Consider the following 23,065-nt stretch of genomic DNA (forward strand, 5'->3'; position numbering starts at 1 on the left):
TAAACCTATTTTCTGCACATTCCAGCACATTAAAAAAAATAGTTTTTTGTGTTTACACTCAGTCTTTCAAATAGATGCAAGTGAAACACAGCAGAAAATAAATAAAATGAAAGACTAGCGGTCCTGTTGCTCTATTTTCACCTGTAAAGCAGCAGCGTTCCTACGGGAAAGTAACGGTAATCTAATTACCGTTTTTGCAATAGTAATCCCTTACTTTACTTGTTACTTGAAAAAAGTAATCGGAAAACAGTAATGCGTTACAAGTAACACGTTACTGTAACAATGCTGTTTGTTACAAGTAGCGCGCTACTGCCCATCACTGGTCATGATTCAGTTTCTCTTGTCTGATGTTAGGTTGAAGTTTTAAATCCTGATGAAACACCAGCAGAAAACGTTCCAGTAGTGATTAATCCTGGGGCAGTCAGGGGATTCACTGCAGCTAACGGCATGGCTCGGCTCCCCATCAATACAGAAGGAAATGCAGCTGAGCTGAGAATAACTGTAAGTTTTAAGTTCTGAAAAAGCTATAAAAAGAACCCCCAGCAACAAAAACAACACTACTTCCACTACTACTGCAACTACTTAGAATAAAAACAAGAATGACAGCATTAAAAATAACTTTTAATAATAATAGAGCAGCACAGTGGCTGCCAGAATGCTATTTTGGATTGTTCTGGCTCACTTTAACGCTTGCTCACGCAAATGCTGGCCTCAAGCAATAAAGATTATCACTTACTTATCACTTAATTTAACTTGTTGCTCATTGGTTATGTATGGTGGGCTTTAATTACAGGTCCTGACTGATCCTTGTATACTTGCAAATGAAAGCACATGAATGTTTGTCTTATGCTTAGTATGGCTTATGTTTGTGTGTCTTTAATTACAGGCAGTGACCAATGACAACATTCTTACACCTGATAAACAAGCAAGAGCAGAGATGACAGCAAGACCGTACCAGAGCAAGACCAGGACTTTTATCCACATAGGTGAGAAAAATCTTGAAGAAGCATTGCATCAAGTAAAAGAATAAAGATTGTTACTGTAGGTAGAAGTGGAAGTATACTGTGTGAAACAGGCACTAAAAGATGTGTTCAAACTATAACATTTATTGAAACATATTTGCAGGTGTGGATTCAGCTGAGCTGAAAATATCAGACAATCTAAAAATCAACCTCAATCTCAACCAGCAGCCAAATCAAAATCATGATATCACATATCTGGTGAGAGATGTATTCATTTGTTTTTGTATATATAGCTATTTTTTCTGTGATGCAACGACTGGTCATAGTACATACATGTGTGCTTAAGGTGTTAGGTATTAATATGCAAATCTTTCATTTCCCCAGATCCAGAGCAGAGGTCAGCTAGTGAAATATGGCCGTTATACGACAAGAGGCCAAGTACTGATTTCCCTGATACAACCAATCACCAAAGAAATGCTGCCATCGTTCCGCATCATAGCATACTATCATACAAGTTCAAATGAAGTGGTATCAGACTCTGTTTGGGTGGATGTAAAAGACATCTGCATGGGCACTGTAAGAGACTCAAGAGCTGTGAAAGAGTGAATCTTTACAGCCAAAATGCACAAATGTTACTCATTTCTACAGTAGTACTTATTTTTTTAACATATACAAATTTGCATGTCACCCTCACTTAGCTGAAACTGGAATCCTCACGACCTGCTCCAGCCTATGAGCCTCGCAAGATGTTTAGTCTGAAAGTCACAGGAAATCCAGAGGCCACAGTGGGACTGGTTGCAGTTGACAAAGGTGTCTACGTCCTAAACAACAAGCACCGCCTGACACAGAAAAAGGTCATTTCTCAATTATTTTTTGCTTTTTATATTTTGTAAATTGTTTAGCTACAGTAAACAAATTGCACATATTGGATTTCATATTAATTTACGTATTGCATACATACCAAAAATGTCACCTCTCTGGTGGGGAAGGAGGCTGAGTTAGTGCGTGAGGTTGAGACGTGCCGGCTAGATATAGTCGGGGTCACCGCAACACATGGCCTGGCTCTGGAACCATTCTCCTGGAGAGGGGCTGGACTCTGTCTCAGTCTAGAGTTGCCTCGGGTGAGAGGCGTCCGGCTGGGGTGGGTATCTTGGTATCCCCTCGGCTTGCTGCTGGTATGTTGGGGTTTCTCCCAGTGGACGAGAGGGTTTGTTCCCTTCGCCTTCGGGTCAGGGAACGGGTCCTGACGGTCGTCCGTGCTTGTGCGCCGAGCGGCAGTTCAGAGTATCCAACCTTCTTGGAGTCCCTGAGTGGGGCACTGAAGGATGCTCCACCTGGAGACTCTGTTGTCCTACTGAGAGACTTTGTTGGGTCTGTGTTTCCACAAGCCCTGCTAATTCTAGAGACTTATTCATCATGAAGAAAACAAGACAGTCGATCGATCAATTATTTGCGCAAGGGAGGCCTCGTCTGTGTCCACCACAAAAATGACCCCCAGATCTGACCTCCTCCTGCTACCTTTTATTGAGAGACAGTTCACACAAAACACGTCAGAACAAAGCCACGCCCCCTTGGTTCTAAGACAAAGCATTTATGTATATGTGTGAACTTCTGTAAGAGTGTGTGTGTGTGTGTGTGTGTGTGTGTGTGTGTGTGTGTGTGTGTGTGTGTGTGTGTGTGTGTGACCTCCTGCTGACCAAAGGGTCGTAAACCCAGGAAGCCTACATCAAAAGAAGCAGATCCTCCAGATAGGATGTATCTGCAATAAAACATTACAGCCCCCCACCAGAACCTCGAGAACCTGGGGGGAAGGACAGTGGAGTTTCATCAGTTAAAACACTGTACAAATGGTAAACATAAAAATGACAAACATCTAACAATTCAACTCTAACATTCCCTCCTGTTATGTTGGTTTTATGCTCCAATTATTTCTATGTAGTACATTCTAGCCATACACCTCTTGCTTAACATTTTCAGAGCAGGCATTTATATACAGGCTTCTGTCATGTCAGTAATTTCAGTCATATCATGTTGTTATAAAAGTACATAATTAACAAATGTATTGGAAATCATCTTAGTCAGCATTGATCTTATACAACGTAAAAATGCATCCTATACATAAGCAAATCAATGTCAACAGTCCAAAAACAGGAATTAATATTTTCAAAAGAAGATGCCACCAAGGACCAGACAGTAACCAACCTATCCAGCCTTATGGTGCATCTACTCCTGTCATGTAATTCATTATGTGTTTGTATGCGGCCGTGACTCTGGCAGACGGGCTGAACACTTTCTATGCTCGCTTCGAGGCTGCAGCTAAGGACTCCAACAATGCTAGTGCTAGCAGCGCTAACGGCTGCAGACAGGAAGATACTGCCAGCACCGGAAACGTGCTCGTCATCTCCGAGCATGAAGTAAGGAGAGCCTTCAAAAGAGTGAACACCAGGAAAGCAGCAGGACCAGACGGCATCCCAGGTCGCATCCTAAGAGACTGCGCATACCAGCTAGCTCCTGTGTTCACTGAGATATTCAACATCTCTTTATCTCAGTCGGTGATCCCCACATGCTTCAAAGAGTCCATCATTGTTCCTGTCCCGAAGAAACCCCACCCTGCTTCTCTCAATGACTATCGCCCTGTAGCCCTCACCTCAGTAGTGATGAAGTGCTTTGAACGCCTGGTCAGAGACTTCATCATTTCTTCACTACCAGACACACTGGACCCACTACAGTTCGCTTACCGTCCAAATCGTTCCACAGACGATGCCATCTCTCATCTCCTCCACACATCACTCACTCACTTGGACACTAAAAGGGGGAATTATGTTAAAATGCTCTTCATAGACTACAGCTCTGCATTTAACACCATAATTCCCTCCACATTTACCACCAAGCTGGAGCATCTGGGACTCAGCTCATCTATGTGTCAGTGGATCTCCAACTTCCTAACTGGCAGACCACAGGCAGTAAGGATGGGCGGACATGTCTCAGCCTCTACCACTCTCAGCACTGGAGCCCCCCAGGGGTGTGTTCTGAGCCCCCTGCTGTACTCTTTGTACACATATGACTGTGTGGCCACTACCAGCTCCACCACCATCATCAAGTTTGCTGACGACACCGTCGTGGTGGGCCTGATCTCTGATAACAACGAGACGGCCTACCTGAAGGAGATTAGGAATCTGGAGAACTGGTGCCAGAGGAACAACCTCGTTCTAAACGTCAGTAAGACAAAGGAGCTGATAGTGGACTTCAGCACTAAGCAGGAGAGGAACTACCAGACCCCCGTCATCAACGAGTGCCCAGTGGAGAGAGTGGACAGCTTCAAATACCTCAGAGTTCACATCACGCAGGACCTGTCATGGTCCTGTCACATCAACACCGTGGTGAAAAAGGCCCGACAGCGTCTCTACCACCTCAGACGCTTGAGAGACTTCCAACTGCCCTCCAAGGTGCTCAGGAACTTTTACTCGTGCACCATAGAGAGCATCCTGACGGGAAACATCTTAACCTGGTTCGGGAACAGCACCATGCAGGACAGACGAGCTCTACAGAGGGTTGTGCGGTCAGCTGAGCGCACCATCCGCTCCGAGCTCCCTGACCTGCACTCAATCTACAGCAGGCGGTGCTGGACCAAGGCCAGGAAGATCGTGAAGGACCTCAGCCATCCCAACAATGGACTGTTCTCTCTGCTGAGGTCAGGAAAGTGATTCTGCTCCCTGAAGACCAACACAGAGAGACTGAGGAGGAGCTTCTTCCCGCAAGCGATACGGTCTCTCAATCACACCACCACACAGTACTGACCCACACATATAGTTCTTACACACACACTGGACTTTCTGGACATTGTTTTTGCACAACACTGGTCACTATATTCTTCATTTCCGGTTAATACTTGTACAGCTGCTGCTATTGTGTATATATTTATTTAGATTTAGATTTCTTCATACATTCTTATATAGTTCTATATTGTGTATTTTGTTGTACAGTTATTTTATTTTCAACTTTAATTTATATATTTTATCTTATTCTTTCCCAGTTAAATTTACCCTTCATTCTAATTTGTGTTGTACAGTTATTTCATTTTTAAACCTTAATTTATATTTTATTCCTTCCTAGTTAAATTTACCCTTTTTAATTTTTTATATTTATTTCCTATCTTATTCATAGCCTTTTCCTTTTTTGTTTTCTTTAGGTCACGAGCAGTTGTCCAAGCATTTCACTACATATCGTACTGTGTATGACTGTGTACGTGACAAATTAAATTTGAATTTGAATTATTTGAATTTGTATTTCGACAAATAAACAACTGAATATCAAAAGTCGAACAAGAAGAATCATCATTCTCAAAAATCATGTCACTACAATCCAACTTTATACAGACATAGGCATTTAAACGCATCAGTTGACTTTATTGTTTGTCCATGTGGCTCTCAGCTAACTTCAAAGCTGCAGCCTGGTCAACACCCTTCTTTATGACTCCTATCAACCCCCAAATCTTCTCACTGTAGGCATCCTGTGGGGGTTAGAGTCAACTGGTGAATTATCTGCATTTACAACTCTTTTCCTGTCCTGTTGTCACCACAGAAAAGGCTTTGTAAAGGAAATTGGATCAAGGTGTTTTGATCTTCTTGGCTCAAAACCTCAAGTGTTCATGATGTAAATGTAGACAAAAGGCTTCTCTGTTTACATCCTTCTTGCAGAAGATAAAAGAATAAGTGATGTTGGACAAATTCCATGGTAAATCTCCAACTTGGACTAATCCATTGTCCTTCATACACATAGGCAATTGGCCTGTTTCCAGTTCGTTTAACTAAATAATGTCCTGCAACAAGTCATATTCTTTAAGTCAGACGAGCAGGTCTGTCGTACCAGAGCAGTTCACCTTCCCGGCTACTGGTGAATCAACCTTCCATTCAGGTTCAGAGCAGTTGAAAAGTTAGCAGCGTTCCTGGATGTGTTGCTAAAGCAACCAAACTGTCTCGCTCTCAGTGATGCTATATGGCCACAGTCCAGAAGAATGTGTAGCCAGTGGCATCACAAGCATAACCATTGGTCTCGTTCTTTATGTGAGCGGTTGTGTTCTTAAACTGCCACCAGAAGTTGTTGAAAACCCATGCGGGTACTGGGTGTGGTTTGCTCTGTTCCAGTGCGCTCCCTGTCATCCCACTCTGGGTCCACAGGCTCAAGAAGATGCACAGCACATTCCCAGCCATTCTGATGAGTACCTGTGGCTCAGTTGGTTTCTTCACCGGATTGAGACGAAGGGCCCTGGAGGCTTTCCCCCCCCTGTGTTCCCGGTCTTCCTGCCACTTACTCCGAGCTGGCCTGGATGTGTGTCACCTTCTTGCAGTGCTCTTGATATATCCGAGTGTTTCTTTCAGCAATCTTCACTGCTGTGGTCGTTGTCAGCAGCACCCGATAGGGACCTTTCCATCGTGGACTGGACCAGCACTTCCTCTCCATGGCCTTATCAACATCCAATCTCCAGACTTCAGATTCTGCTCCTGCAGAGAAACAGAATCATCTGGCAGATCATTTGTTCTCATGACTACTTTACTTTTAAACATTTTAAGCATCTAATCTGCTAATATGCTCTCTCTTCTGCTTTTCTATCATCACTACAGAAGACTAGAACTCTAAATGCTCTAACATGTGTAATCTCAAAGAGTCAGACCATTCTCTGTTGGAGTAATCCTCATGTACATCTTAACTAATTCTATACAGTCTAACCATGTCCTGCCTGTCTTCCTAAGTCTTAACTTTACTGTTCCATTAGTTCTCTCTGCCTGCAATTTTATTTTTTTTAAAAAAGTATTTAATAATCCTAGAGTGAGTATCCTAGAGTGAGTATAAACTACTGCTCATCTCCCTCCTGTTGAGACATGGTATAGCCCATGGCTCAAAATAGCAGCAGTCTTATATAAATTATTAGGCAATAGTGGTTTATCACACAGATAATAAACACCAACCTGCAAGCTCGCTCCTCCTGTAAGTCACAACTGTTTTCCTGCAGTAGGTGAGTGGCCCTATATGTCTGCTGATGTTGTACTGCTAAAATGTTAACACCATGTTTAACTAAAGCTGCCTCTTTTGTGATCTTATCTGCAAAAACTTTCCCTAATGCAACTGGATCTTTCCCTCACATGTGTGCTGCACATCTACAAACGGCAATTCCGCTGGTTAATAACGCTGCCTCCAGCAGATTTTGCAAGAGTTTGGTGTGTTCTACAGGTTTCCCTGTCGAAGTTGTCACACCTCGTCTCACTCACTGCACTACAAAGAAATGTAATGTAGCAAATGCATATTGCCTATCAGGGTATATTGTCTCTCTACAGCTTTACACGCTTCCGTTAAAGCTAGAATCTCTGCTGCTCAAGCAAATATGAAACATGATAGTTGTCATGCATATATAACTCTCTCTCACTGTCTGCTACAGTAAAACCTGTTTCAGTCTGTCCCTCTGCTGTTGTAAAACTCGAATCATCAACAAACCAAACCTTTCCCTCAACGAGTGGCACATCTATTAAGTCATCCCTCGGCTTACACTTCTTCTCCACGTGTTCTCTACACTCATGAAAGGTGCCCTCCTCCTCCGTTGGCAAAAAGGGTTTGACGAATTCAGAATTGTGCACCACTTTATGGTAATATGTGTGGTTGTGAGAGTAACAGTAACATTAAAGGCAAGTGTCTTGTAGGTGACAGAAATGTAAGTTTAGTCTGCAGTAGTAGACATCCACCTCGTGTGGAACTAACAATGTCAAAAGGTGAAATAAACTATTTCCTGAAACATTGTACAGCTTACGCTGCTGTACATACTGATCTCACGCATGGAGGTAAAGCACAAGCAACTAGAGCTATTCTTTTAGGATAGTAAGTTACTGACTTCACTTGTGGAAAGAGTGCTGTTAGTTATTTTACAGTCACCTGGCATTTGTGCTGTTCACAGAACCACAAGTCCATCGCTGGACCTCCTCTGCGCTGTCACTTATGGAGCTTGGCACGCTCCCTCAGGTTCCATTTTCCAACACTGCTGAAGATTTAAGGCAGACCACGTCGTACACCTTAGTTGTCTTCCTTAACGCCAACGTCGAAACTCTTTCATCTTATTTAAGATTTGCTGTGCAAAGTCTCCTCGTGACAATCCTTTGGAAGCCCAGTAGCACAGCTCTCTGTGCTGAAGGTGATCTCCGATCCTCCTGAAGACTCTCTCCAGGCCTCAGCTTCCATCTTGTGGACGATCCTCTGAGTCACTCCTTCTCGTCATGGCACCTCACGACATCTACAAATTGAAAAAAATAACACTCCTCTCGCCACACGGCTTTCGCCATGTGTCAACTCCCCAATGAGACATGTACAAGAATGTTGCACAGTCTCCCTAAAACAATCTCCAGGGTTTGTCCCTTGGAGCAGCTTCACTCCAAGCTGTAACCCTGTGTAAAAACATTAGTCAGCACTTAAATGTTTTGCTTGTTTAACTCCCAGCTCCTGTATCCTAGAAGACAAAGTCTTAAAGTTAAAACAACTTCACATTTGCAACCAACTGTAGATCATAAGAGTAATAAAGTATTCAGCGTCACAGAGACAAGTATCATTGCAGGTTTATTCTAAACTCATTAAACTCCTACTTTTTCCCATAATTTGTTCCAAATTATTTAACATCTCAATGTTATTCCACATTGTAATCAGTGACTTCCCTTAAGTTTGTCACTCACCATGAGCCCAACAGTGTGGTCAGATAATGAGCCCCATGTAACTATTCTGTAACCACTGCACATCTGTTCAATCGTCACTTGTCTGTCTGTGCTGAATCCTTTACAAGCACTCTTAAAGAAAAACAAACATTAGCCAAACACACGGTTCATCCTGGTTGTCAGGTGTCGGCCAACCAGATTCCAGAGGAGCTGTGAAAAGTCATAAAGTTAACATTCGCTGTGGAAAAAGTAACAATGGTCTCATCACAGTATGTCTCAAACTGTATTAATTTCTCCCCTGTAGCATTCACATTTTCTCCAACATTCTCTCAACAACACAGTGTAATTTCATCATCAACATATAGCCTGTAACTACAGTTCTCTTCATACAAAATCTCAGTAATCCTGTGGTAGAAAAACATCATTAAGTTGTGTCCTGCTGTAAATCACATGATCAAAGCACATGATTAACCATCTGCTGTAAAAAGAAATGTAAATGTTAGTGCTGCGCAGGTGTATACACTCTTTCTCACAGTAATCTCTGTGAGCAACACAAGGTAGTGAATGGTACCTGGTAAATTCACAGACACAGAAAATTTTAAATTTTAAATTTTCAGAGTTCACATAGTCATGTGACCCAAGTTTCCTCCTGTGGTCTCCTTCTGCTCCTGCAACAGAGACACACACAGAGATACATCCACACCTTTGTCAGGTGGGGGTTAACTTCACACAATGGTGTTAAGTCAGTCAGTCTTGTCAGCTTTTGTTAGTCAGTCAGTTCCCCATTTATTTTAAAATTCTTACTCATTCACTCAGTGATTTCTTCTTTTGCTAATTGTGGAAATTATCGTCGCATTCGTTTCCACGCTCAGCAAAACGACGTCATTTCAAAAAGAAAAATAATTTAGACTGGATTTCCTCGTTGAATCCTTTTGGACAGGAACTTGTTTCCTAATTGTCTCAATAAGTGACTTTCTCCTGAGCCCATTTTAATTTTGGAGAAGCTCACCTTTCAACAGTTTTTTCGACAACGCTTCGGTTCTAATCGTGCAGATCTGCTCAAACATGGATCATCAAACAAAACTTTCAGTGCACCGTGAAAGTAACAAAATAAAAGAAAGAAAATAAAGGAAAGCAAAGGAAAGAAAGGCCTTGTTTAAGTCATGACACGTGTTCTTCATGCCAGGGGGATAAATCGTAACAACCCAATTGGCAGGCTCAACTTAGTAACAAAAGACAAATCAACAGCCAGTTTAATCTCAAACATTCATCCAAATCAGCCATACACACAACATATAGCATAACCCTGTTGTCTCATCACATAATAAGTTTCTTCTCATGTAACTAAATGTGTGCCATGGTAAAACTTCTTCACACACCAGAAACTCAAAATCAGCTCACTCAGCTCACTCATTTAAGACCTCTCATCAATATTCTGTTTTCTCCTCTATGATGCAACCATCTGTCCTCCTATAATATTCAGTCCACTAGTCTATGTATCACTTTCATCTTACTAGTGACTTGGACAAGATGACAAACAGAATCTCATGCTTAAGATGCTGTCTGGTCTTCATGAGTATCATTGTATGTGTATATGCATGTAGGGTTAGTATAGTTAATGCATTTTCTGTATGTTTTTGTGTTCCTCTCTCATCACACTTTCATTATTCTCATCACTGCTTAAAACAACACACATCTCTCTCTCTGTGTTTTTTTTTTAACTGTACTTTTCTCCAAAACAGAAAGTAGCATTACAGCTGTTTCAGACTGAGAAACACCAAACACTCTTCATGCTATCATTCATCAACACAACTATTTTATTTATTTTTGTCCACTGGGCAGGTGATCTGCAGAATCATGTCTTCCCCAGCTGGATACCTTTTCACACACACCATGACATCAGACACACTCACACTCACGGAATGGATCAGGAGAAAAACTTTCTTCATCTTCACACTCTGGGACAGAAACACCATCTGTTTTTTTTGTGTTGTGTCAGGGATGAATATGTAGTTGTAACGTTTGTGTTCATTAACTTTACTTTCTGTTTCCTACCCTGCCTAATCTGTCTTGGACTCAATGCTGCTCCTAATGCCTCTCCATACTCAGCCTTTAATTTCTCCTCCACCTCTGCCTCTGCTCTCTCACGCTCTTCTCTGGCTCTTCTTTCTGCTAACATTCTTACTCTTCCTAATGCTTTCTACGGTGTTGTTCTAAAGTAGTTGCAGTGGATTGAGCTGTTTCATCCTCAGGTTTCACAACTACTGTTTGCAATATTGTTCTTTTAACATTCTGTGCTTCTCTTCTCTTTTGAGCCTGCTCCAGCCACAACTTAGCAATTGCTAACTGCAATTCCTTCCTCTGCTTCGCTTTCCCTGTTTTACCTGCTACACTTACAGCTATTCTTTCTACAAGCATTTTACCTTTAACTTCCACTAATGTCCCTTCAAATCCATATTTTTTACGCCAACAACCTACATACTGCGTGCTGCCCGGTAAAAATTTCTCCATAAATTTTACATCCCCTTCTAAGGCAGACTTACACATTTTATTCCCCATTATGACAATTCTTTTAAGTTTACGGCAGGTAACGTGACTTACACCAAAACCCAGGCTACGTGTACACGACAGGTCACAGAATTCTGTTAACACCGCTTTAGGTTTCCTTCTGTGCTGCTGCGTTCACTTACTGGCACTCACACACGCATACGCTCATTCACACTCTTTTTAAGGCCTATAATCCCCCTTACCGCGGCGAGCTCTTTCCTGCTTAACATTGGTGGAGAAACCATTCACTCAACGCCCTTAACTGCGGAGTCCCTTTTTATTTTATAGAGCTCTATCCTCCTTTCGGTGGAGAAACTGTCCTTACCCTCCTTAAATAAATCAACAAGACTAAAACAAAAACAAAAACACTGGCGGAGAAACCAGGCAGCTTGCGTCTACATGCACAGCTTGCGCGCTCACGTACCTGCTTTAATGCACGGGCACATAGCCGCTCTCTAAGGCCTTCTGTACTCACTGTTTGTTTACGTTCATGGCAAGAGTCTCTGGATCCCGTCAATCGTCATCCATCCTGAGGGGAGGTCAGGCGCAAACTTCCCGGCCTGGTAACAAAGCAAAGTGAAACACCAGGGCTTTACGTCAATCACCCCAGACGTTGCGGTGGCGTCCTCTCCCTCTCCTCGGTGGATGCAATATGTTAGGATCCGGCTCGAAGGACCAAATAAATGTTGGGTCTGTGTTTCCACAAGCCCCGCTAATTCTAGAGACTTATTCATCATGAAGAAAACAGTCGATCGATCAGTTATTTGCGCAAGGGAGGCCTCGTCTGTGTCCACCACGAAAATGACCCCCAGATCTGATCTCCTCCTGCTACCTTTTATTGAAAGACAGTTCACACAAAACACGTCAGAATAAAGCCACGCCCCCTTGGTTCTAAGATAAAGCATTTATGTATATGTGTGAACTTCTGTAAGAGTGAGTGTGTGTGTGTGTGTGTGTGTGTGTGTGTGTGTGTGTGTGTGTGTGTGTGTGTGTGTGTGTGACCTCCTGCTGACCAAAGGGTCGTAAACCCAGGAAGCCTACATCAAAAGAAGCAGATCTTCCAGATAGGGTGTGTCTGCAATAAAACATTACAGCCCCCCACCAGAACCTCGAGAATCTGGGGGGAAGGACAGTGGAGTTTCATCAGTTAAACACTGTACACATGGTAAACATAAAAATGACAAACATCTAACAATTCAACTCTAACAGACTTCAATGCTCACGTGGGCAACGACAGTGAGACCTGGAAGGGCGTGGTTGGGAGGAACGGCCTCCCAGATCTGAACCCGAGTGGTGTTTTGTTATTGGACTTCTGTGCAAACCACAGTTTGGCCATAACGAACACCATGTTCAAACATAAGAGTGTTTGAAGTGCACGTGGCACCAGGACACTCTAGGTCACAGGTCGATGATCAATTTTGTAATCGTATCACCAGACTGGCGACCATATGTTCTGGACACTGGAGCTAGCTGGTATGCGCAGTCTCCAGACGGCATCCCAGGTCGTATCCTAAGAGACTGCGCATACCAGCTAGCTCCTGTGTTCACTGAGATATTCAACATCTCTTTATCTCAGTCGGTGATCCCCACATGCTTCAAAGAGTCCATCATTGTTCCTGTCCCGAAGAAACCCCACCCTGCTTCTCTCAATGACTATCGCCCTGTAGCCCTCACCTCAGTAGTGATGAAGTGCTTTGAACGCCTGGTCAGAGACTTCATCATTTCTTCACTAACAGTCCAGTGTGTTTGCTTACCGTCCAAATCGTTCCACAGACGATGCCATCTCTCATCTCCTCCACACATCACTCACTCACTTGGACACTAGAAGGGGGAATTATGTTAAAATGCTCTTCATAGACTACAGCTCTGCATTTAACACCATAATTCCCTTCACACTCACCACCAAGCTGGAGCATCTGGGACTCAGCTCATCTATGTGTCAGTGGATCTCCAGCTTCCTAACTGGCAGACCACAGGCAGTAAGGATGGGCGGACATGTCTCAGCCTCTACCACTCTCAGCACTGGAGCCCCCCAGGGGTGTGTTCTGAGCCCCCTGCTGTACTCACTGTACACATATGACTGTGTGGCCCCTACCAGCTCCACCACCATCATCAAGTTTGCTGACGACACCGCCGTGGTGGGCCTGATCTCTGATAACAACGAGACGGCCTACCTGAAGGAGATTAGGAATCTGGAGAACTGGTGCCAGAGGAACAACCTCGTTCTAAACGTCAGTAAGACAAAGGAGCTGATAGTGGACTTCAGCACTAAGCAGGAGAGGAACTACCAGACCCCCGTCATCAACGAGTGCCCAGTGGAGAGAGTGGACAGCTTCAAATACCTCAGAGTTCACATCACGCAGGACCTGTCATGGTCCTGTCACATCAACACCGTGGTGAAAAAGGCCCGACAGCGTCTCTACCACCTCAGACACTTGAGAGACTTCCAACTGCCCTCCAAGGTGCTCAGGAACTTTTACTCGTGCACCATAGAGAGCATCCTGACGGGAAACATCTTAACCTGGTTCGGGAACAGCACCATGCAGGACAGACGAGCTCTACAGAGGGTTGTGCGGTCAGCTGAGCGCACCATCCTCTCCGAGCTCCCTGACCTGCACTCAATCTACAGCAGGCGGTGCTGGACCAAGGCCAGGAAGATCGTGAAGGACCTCAGCCATCCCAACAACAGACTGTTCTCTCTGTTGAGGTCAGGAAAGTGATTCCGCTCCCTGAAGACCAACACAGAGAGACTGAGGAGGAGCTTCTTCCCGCAGGCGATACGGTCTCTCAATCACACCACCACACAGTACTGACCCACACATACAGTTCTTACACACACACTGGACATTCTGGACATTGTTTTCACTTCATCACTTTAAGCATATTTGTACTGCACAAGACATAATGTGGATTGCACAACACTGGACATTATATTCTTCATTTCCAGTTAATACTTGTACAGCTGCTGCTATTGTGTATATATTTATTTATATTTCTTCATACATTCTTATATAGTTCTATATTGTGTATTTTGTTGTACAGTTATTTTATTTTCAACTTTAATTTATATATTTTATCTTATTCTTTCCCAGTTAAATTTACCCTTCATTCTAATTTGTGTTGTACAGTTATTTCATTTTTAACCTTAATTTATATTTTATTCCTTCCTAGTTAAATTTACCCTTTTTAATTTTTCATATTTATTTCCTATCTTATTCATAGCCTTTTCCTTTTTTGTTTTCTTTAGGTCACGAGCAGTTGTCCAAGCATTTCACTACATATCGTACTGTGTATGACTGTGTACGTGACAAATAAAATTTGAATTTGATTTGAATTTGACACTCGGGTAAAGAGAGGGGCTGAGCTGTCAACTGATCACCACCTGCTGGTGAGTTGGATCAGGTGGCGAGGGAGGACGCTGGACAGACCCAGCGCACCCAAACGTACAGTGAGGGTGTCCTGGGAACGTCTAGCAGAGGCCCCGGTCCACGAGATCTTCAACACACACCTCCAGCAGAGCTTCAACAGCATTCCGAGGGAGACTGGGGACATTGAGTCCGTGCTGGAAAGGAGAGTCCGTCTGTTAGTCGAACCTCAGATACAGGAGGAACAATGCGGTTTTCGTCCTGGTCGTGGAACACTGGATCAGCTCTTTATCCTCTAGCATGGGATACTCGAGGGCGCATGGGAGTTTGCCCAGCCACTCTACATGTGTTTTGTGGACTTGGAGAAGGCATTCGACCGTGTCCCTTGAGGGGTCCTGTGGGAGTTGCTCCGGGAGTATGGGCTCAGAGCAGAGCCACTGCTCATTCACATCGAAAGGAGCCAGTTGAGGTGGTTCGGGCATCTGACAAGGATGCCTCCTGGGCGTCGTTTTCCAGGCATGTCCCACCGGGAGGAGGCCCCGGGGCAGACCCAGGACACTGCTGAACACCTTGGTGTTCCCCCGGATAAGCTGGAGGAGGTGGCTGGGGAGAGGGAGGTCTGGGCTTCTCTGCTTGGGCTTCTGCTCCCACGACTCAGCCCCGGAAGAAAATGGACGGATGGATACAAAAAACCTGAAACTTATTATGTTGTTACAGCATGTTAACCTGTGCCTCAGAACAACTATGCCTAGCTGGGACATACGCCAGACGGCCCGTAGGTCCCCAGTTTTATTTGTTGCTCTGAGTGTGTGTGGAGAGGAGGACAGATTATTGTGAATCTAAAATTAAAAAAAAAACCCTAAAAATATGACGGTGAATTTAACGTAATAATTTACAATGTCAACAAGCCATTTTTTATTTTTTAGCCCTTTTTTTTTTTTTATTTGTGAGCCATATTCGAGTCCTCTTATTGTAAGTTTACTGTTCAATTTACATTCTTGTATGTGTTTGTACTTTAACCTGTAGGTGTGGGACATAGTAGAGCAGTATGACACAGGCTGCACACCTGGTGGAGGAAAGGACAGTATGGGTGTCTTCTTTGATGCTGGGCTATTGTTTGAGTCCAACACTGATGCAAAGACCCCATATAGACAAGGTGACAAAGCAACAGAGCATCCCACTCTTTTACCATTGTCTAATACTTTTCTCTCGGCTTCACTGTTAAACCCTTGAAGAATGATGATTATTTCTGTCATGTTTTTGAACAGTCCAACAAAAAAGGTTGTGTTATATTCTTCCTATTTTAGTAACACAAAAACCAAATTCAGTTTCAGGCTTGTTTCATATGATATATTTTGTCTGTGTTGCATTTTACAGAAATTAAATGCCAGCCTGTGAACAGAAAGAAACACAACGCTGCTGTAATGGATGTCAGAAGCAGCTTATGTAAGTATATACATATAAATATATATTTTACATAAATAACTACATATTAATTCATAATTTCACACATATCACTGTTTTTAATTTTGACAGGCTATGTATTAGTCATACGTATTTTTTTTACGCTTTTGACTTCATTACAAGATTTTCTGTTCACAAAAAGACATATTTAAAAATATATGTTTTTAATTTTACAGTAAAACAGAGTTCCTATACTTTCTTCTAAAACCGTCTCTGTTTTCATTAAAAAAATTATACAGACCCAGTAGAATCTGAGTGTTGTCTGGATGGCATGAAGGAAACCCTCCTTTCATCCACCTGTGAGGTCCGCAGCAAGTACATTGTTGATGGTCAAGGCTGCCGTGATGCTTTCCTGCGCTGCTGCAAGGCAGTGGAAACTCTTCGAGCAGAGAAGAGGGAGGAAGACCTCAAACTGGCTCGCAGTAAGAGATGGAAACAAAATGGGAAGGGGTTATCTCATTCATACTACCTGTCATAAAATTCACAAAATTATATCATTTTTAATCAAAATCCAGGTGAAGGAGAAGACAACAGTTTTATGGACAGCAATGATATTGTTACTCGCACCAATTTCTCAGAAAGTTGGCTCTGGTCTGATATCAAATTGCCTCCTTGCCCTAGAAACACACCTAACTGGTGAGTCACTGTAAATCACAAACACATACAAATGAAATTCAAATTCAAATTCAAATTTTATTTGTCACGTACACAGTCATACACAGTACGATATGTAGTGAAATGCTTGGACAACTGCTCGTGACCTAAAGAAAACAAAAAAGGAAAAGGCTATGAATAAGATAGGAAATAAATATGAAAAATTAAAAAGGGTAAATTTAACTAGGAAAGAATAAGATAAAATATATAAATTAAAGTTGAAAATAAAATAACTGTACAAGAAAATACACAATATAGAACTATATAAGAATGTATGAAGAAATATAAATAAATATATACACAATAACAGCAGCTGTACAAGTATTAACTGGAAATGAAGAATGTAGTGACCAGTGTTGTGCAATCCACATTATGTCTTGTGCAGTGCAAATATGCTTAAAGTGATTTAAGTGATGAAGTGAAAACAATGTCCAGAATGTCCAGTGTGTGTGTAAGAACTGTATGTGTGGGTCAGTACTGTGTGGTGGTGTGATTGAGAGACCGTATCGCCTGCAGGTAGAAGCTACATCTTAAGCTATCTCTCAGACTGTAAACATTTTTCTCTGTTTCAGCGACACCACATCATTTGTGAAAAATGTTACTTTGCCAGATTCAATCACAACCTGGCAGTTCACCGGCATCAGTCTGTCAAGAACTCACGGTGAGGATTCAGTGACTAAAATATGTTTTTTTTTCGCCTTCCCTTTACTTTTTTTTTTTTTAAAATGTCATTCTTTTCTGCATATTTTCTTTAAGGAATCTGTGTGGGTGATCCATTTGAAGTCATTGTCAAGAAGGATTTCTTCATTGATCTCAGGCTGCCTTATTCTGCTGTCCGTGGAGAGCAGATAGAAATTAAAGCAATTCTCCACAACTACAGCCCTGATCAAATCACTGTAAGTACAGAACCACAGTAATTACTGAACTGAAACACAGTGGTGTCCAAAAGTGTCATCTTGTGAGTTTATCATGTGCATTTTCATGTTGTGTTCTCAAAATCATTTTCATTTTCACTTGCCAGGGTGAATACATTTCCTTAGTTAAGGTTGGCTTATCATATTTCGTTTATCATCAACTAAAATTGAAGAGTACAATCCCTTTTTCATGTTGAGTTTATTAACTTAGTTTTATATAAATAAGGAGAAATGAAATTGCAGAAAGTTAAAGGAATGCTTAAAAATCTCTGTATTTATTCATGATCTTTGTATTCTTCCAGTTTGAAATACAACGTTTTAATCTCTTCTCCAACTTTGTCATTGCTCTTTTTCTTTTATAAAGGTACGTGTCGATTTGACTGAGGAGGAGCATGTGTGCAGTTCAGCTTCCAAACGCCAGGAGGTCACTGTTGGGCCCGAGACCACACGATCTGTACCTTTTGTCATTATTCCCATGAAGGAGGGAGAACGGCACATTGAGGTTAAAGCAGCTGTTAAGGACTCATATCTCAATGATGGAGTCATGAAGATGTTGCGGGTGGTGGTAAGAAAACCAATGTTTGCTATTTGGATGCCCAAAAATATGTTCGTTATCAATTCCCTATTAAATAAAACAAAAATGTTTTTTCTTATCTGAATGTGAAAAGGCCATTTAAAATTGGTAGTAATAAAATAATTTGAAAGTTATTGTTTGTTGAGGTTTAGGCACAAAAAGGAACAGACAGAAACAATAACTGGAGTCTGGCTCAATCCCAGACCAAACATCAGACTGATAATTTTGTAGACTAACAATATGTGCTGAACTTTTCTTCTAATACTACATGATTATCACTGCCAAAAGAATGTCCCTTAATAATCTTAGAAATGATCAAAATATTAACAATAATCATACTCATCAAATGCATTTTTAGTTCATTGCTTGTTTTTGTGTCTATTTTGTAAAAAAAGGATTTTAGTTAAAGTGTGACTATAGGAAGATGAAGAACCAGTACAGTACTCCAATCAGTACTGAACAGCAAACTGACAAAACCTAGCCAAAAGAAAAACTACTTATGATAATGTAGGTCAGTTTTATTTTTTATATTTTACTTCTAAAAATCATGGTCATCATCAATATTGACATATATTACTGAAATGCGTTCACTGTATTCATTTGGGAGAAATGTTACATTTACAGTCACATGTAAATGTTGTTTAGTAATTATGCATAAAAATGGATAACAGTTTAGTTGAAATTTAAACAGAGCTGACAGTTCAAGCTAAGTCAGTATTTGTGGTTTATATATTGTGATTTTGTAAAGGGTTTTGGCTTCATATTAATATTGATAATGTTATATTTTATGAATTTAAAGGAAAAATACTCTGTGCATATGATAACATTGTAAACCACTACAGTCACTTAATTATTCTCAGCAGCACACTTTCAGTATCTATTGCAACTACAAAGTACATATTTTATAGCTGCAATAGTAAGTTAACTACTAACATCATTCGCATTTTTGCTGCTGTGGCTACTTCTCTCACACATCGAGAGAGGTTCACTTCACACATCAAGCCTGCAAAGTTAAACTGAGTTTAGTCATAAAGGCTGCAGTTAGGCTTAGAAGGACAAACTGTGGAGGACTTAATTTAATTATGGATTTATTTCCTGTTTTGTAGCTACTGCACTTTTCTTTGCTAAAATAATGATGACTTCCAATGTTTGTCTGTTTTCCAGCCTGAGGGCGTGCTGGTTAAACATCCAAAGATTGTGACTTTAGATCCTGTTAAGAAAGGAGAAAGTGAGTTTATCTATTAAAAAGCTAGATTCTAATTATTCAGTCACACACTGATTTTCACCTTAATAAAACCTTTTTTTCTCTGTTTAGATGGTGTACAGAACGAAGTTCTTAACAGTGGAATTAAAAGGAAAGATTTGGTTCCAAACACACCTACTAGCACACAGATCTCTGTGACAGGTGAGAAATATTTAATATTTATGCAGTTTATGTGATTCAGTGGCTATATCACCCTGAAGCTTCTATTATATATTGTTATTGTTGACATTCGGGACTGACTACCTTAATGGGTGTTGTGAACCTTTTTTGTATGTGTATGCATGCAGGGAGAGAACAAGTATCTCAGCTGGTGGAGAATGCCATTGGCGGCAACTCAATGGGTACTCTAATCAGACAACCCTCGGGCTGTGGAGAGCAGAACATGATGTCAATGACCCTGCCTCTTATTGCAACCTTGTATTTGGACAAAACCAACCAATGGGAAACTGTGGGCTTTCAGAAACGTAATGAAGCTCTCCAACATATAAAAACTGGTAGGCTCTCACAGATGTACATAAATTCTTTGGTAACACAATAAACACACAAAGCTCCACAAAATTGTTTCTAATTGATAAGAGTCAGATGCAAGTTGAATAGCAGTGAAGTAAAAAGATTGTTTTATTTCTTTAATTGTTTCATCAAGGTTACACAAACGAGTTGGTCTTCCGTAAAAATGATGGATCGTTTGCTGCATTTCCTTCTCGCCCAGCTAGCACCTGGTGAGGCACCCACAAACATCCATGAATTCATACATAATATTTTGCACATGCTGCTTTAATTTCTGATTTTGCAAAGCCAATTTATTGTAAGGGCAAATAAATTATATTAAGCTATTGTATCCCCTCTTCCTGTCTATAAGGCTGACTGCCTATGTTGCCAAGGTGTTTGCAATGGCCCATCATCTGGTTGCAATACAAGATAATGTGATCTGTGATGCTGTCAAGTACCTTATTCTCAGAGGACAACAACCTGATGGTGTTTTCAAAGAATTTGCACCTGTATTGCAGTCAACAATGAATGTGAGTGCACTGATTTTATCAACACCAGTTCTTCATCTATACTTAAAATACAAAATGGCTTATAACTAAATGAGAAACCAGTTATACAACTGCCAATCAGCTTTTATAAATATTAAAAAAAGTTCTGTTAGAAATAATAATAATATGTTTGTGCTTCATCTGTAGGGTGATGTGGCCGGCTTAGATTCAGACGCCTCCATGACAGCTTTCTGCCTCATTGCAATGCAAGAGTCACGCTCAATATGTTCCGACACTGTCAATGTGAGTATTTCACCTGCAAACATTGTTGTTACAAAGTATCTAAAAGGATCAAACGGTGATACTTTCTATTGCACTTGCATTGAAGATTTAAACCACAGACCAGCAAAAACAGACAGAATTCAATTAATCTCACCAACATGTTCTCTGGTCATGTCTGTATGAAGATCTTGTAAATTATAGATTGATAAAAACATAAAATATTCAGACTACACCTCTTCATGACTTGGATATACAAAAGCCTTAATTCTGGTGCATTGCTCATGTTATACTGAGTGGTCCAATTTCTAATTTTAACTTTCTCAATTAATGAGACTTGAGAGGCTCACAAAAGGACGAAGAACAAATGCTCCACATTCCAAGATAGTATAGTAATGTTATATTTCTTTATGTTTTGTTTTCCTGTCACTCATTATCTGCCTTTTTTTTCCCTTTTTTCATCTGCCCAGAGTCTCCCAGGCAGTATAGACAAAGCAGTGGCCTACCTGGAGAGGCGCCTGCCCAGTGTCACCAACCCTTATGCTGTGGCTATGACATCATATGCACTGGCTAATGAAAACAAATTGAACAAAGAGACCCTATACAAGTTTGTTTCGCCAGGTCTGTACAGACAGACAGGCAGACAGACACACACACACACACACACACACACACACACACACACACACACACACACACACACACACACACACACAGAGTTGAGACTATATAAATGTTTACAAGATCAGTAAATGTAAACTATGATCCTTACTGTTTCAGTTAATTGCAAAAAAAAAAAAACAGTTGTAAAAACTGTACTATGTTCATGAGGATTTTTTTCTAAGTCTTAGTTAAATGAATGGTCTGGTATTTTCAGTGCTTTTAAATTGCTGTCCTGTCATTCTCTAATACAGGTCACATAACCATAGGCTAAAATACAATAATTTTTTTGGCGTTAATTGTTGTTTGTGAAATGCACTACACACAGGTACACACACACACACACAGGTCTTTATAACCAAATTCCACATTTATTTATAGTTTTCCCCGGTTATGACTGAACATAGTCTGACAGCTGTCGGTCCCAGCTGATTTCCCTCTCCCTCCACTCCTCTCCGTCTCACTATAAAAAGGGAAGGAAAACCATCATCAGTCCAAATCGCCATCAGCTGTATTCCCCTGCATCTCCAGCACCGCCCCGTTGAGCCCACTGCACCACTCCTCCCCTGCAGCCGCGCCCGGGACCACACCTCCGCCACACTGTTAATAGTGAAAATGGACTCAAGATGTGAGTTCATCTTGGGTCACATCAGAACAGGTTCAGTGATAGCGACAGTGAGTTTATTTACAGTAAAGTTACAAACAAAGATGACAACAAAAGGAATTGTCAGTTAGTGTGTCCATGGTTGCAATATTTACAGATCCACAGGAACTCTCTTTACAGGGGAAACTCTCTCTCTTAAAAACTCACTAAGGTGCAACCAGGGGCAGAGATGATATATATCTTCACATTTTTACTATATTCACAAATTTACTACTGAGGTAGATGTGTTCAAGATATATTATAGTAATAAAAATGTGCTTGTGTGATTGTGTCTGTCAGAGCTATCTCACTGGCCTGTACCTAGAGGGGGCATTTACACTTTGGAAACCACAGCTTATGCTCTTCTTGCTCTTGTCAAGACTCAGGTGAGCATGTCTAAATTATATCATCCATCCATTTGCTTCCGCTTATCCTTTTCAGGGTCGCTGGAGCCTAACCCAGCTTAGGGTGAGAGGCAGGGTTCACCCTGGGCAGGTCATAGACATGGGACAACCAGTCGCACTCACATTCAATCACACATTCACACCTATGTTCAATTTAGTATTTCCAATTAACCTAACCCCACTAACAACATGTGGTCATTGAAAATTCATTCTACAGTATTAAAATACCATTTTTATACCATTCCAGAGTACTTGAATTACCATTTATTTAATGTAAATTTCTCCATTTAGTTTTATGTTGTGTTATTATTGTGTGCAAACACAAATGAAAACAAATAAGACATTGCTTTGTTATGAACTATGAAAAACATTGCTGTTTTCTTCCATTAGGCAAGTTTCTGGACTGGACTTTAATTACAGAAAGCCTAAAACTCCGAAGTACCTTTGAAAAATGTTTTTCCATAATTTATTTTAAAACTCTACTCTTGTCTTGTGCTGTTTTAATAAAGAACTTTGAAGATGCCAGACCTGTTGTGAGATGGTTCAACACACAACAGAAGGTGGGAGGAGGCTATGGATCAACTCAGGTAACACAAAACTTCCTGTCAATCAAGATATCATAGGCAGATATTTTATATATATTATCCCACCTTATAACCTTTGCCTTTCT

At 41.2% G+C, this 23,065-nt stretch overlaps 1 protein-coding gene across 1 annotated transcript in view; it reads left to right on the forward strand.

Moving 5' to 3' along the window:
• The window catches only part of LOC308394929 (complement C3-like), a gene marked incomplete at its 5' end in the record, with an annotated part of 33,378 nt that overhangs the window by 5,815 nt on the left and 4,498 nt on the right, over positions 1–23,065 (forward strand). The window contains 21 exons of the mRNA XM_080879543.1: positions 355–501; positions 887–986; positions 1,126–1,220; positions 1,347–1,538; positions 1,661–1,816; positions 15,589–15,718; positions 15,940–16,008; positions 16,266–16,448; positions 16,542–16,662; positions 17,253–17,341; positions 17,437–17,576; positions 17,959–18,159; positions 19,333–19,396; positions 19,484–19,573; positions 19,720–19,926; positions 20,076–20,151; positions 20,292–20,451; positions 20,617–20,712; positions 21,159–21,309; positions 22,292–22,377; positions 22,905–22,982. Coding sequence (XP_080735669.1) covers positions 355–501; positions 887–986; positions 1,126–1,220; positions 1,347–1,538; positions 1,661–1,816; positions 15,589–15,718; positions 15,940–16,008; positions 16,266–16,448; positions 16,542–16,662; positions 17,253–17,341; positions 17,437–17,576; positions 17,959–18,159; positions 19,333–19,396; positions 19,484–19,573; positions 19,720–19,926; positions 20,076–20,151; positions 20,292–20,451; positions 20,617–20,712; positions 21,159–21,309; positions 22,292–22,377; positions 22,905–22,982 — 2,631 coding nt within the window. The remainder of the gene's footprint in view (positions 1–354; positions 502–886; positions 987–1,125; positions 1,221–1,346; positions 1,539–1,660; positions 1,817–15,588; positions 15,719–15,939; positions 16,009–16,265; positions 16,449–16,541; positions 16,663–17,252; positions 17,342–17,436; positions 17,577–17,958; positions 18,160–19,332; positions 19,397–19,483; positions 19,574–19,719; positions 19,927–20,075; positions 20,152–20,291; positions 20,452–20,616; positions 20,713–21,158; positions 21,310–22,291; positions 22,378–22,904; positions 22,983–23,065) is intronic.

The sequence above is a fragment of the Rhamphochromis sp. 'chilingali' genome (genome assembly GCF_963969265.1).
Source record: "Rhamphochromis sp. 'chilingali' genome assembly, chromosome: 4".
Taxonomy (NCBI): Eukaryota; Metazoa; Chordata; class Actinopteri; order Cichliformes; family Cichlidae; genus Rhamphochromis; species Rhamphochromis sp. 'chilingali'.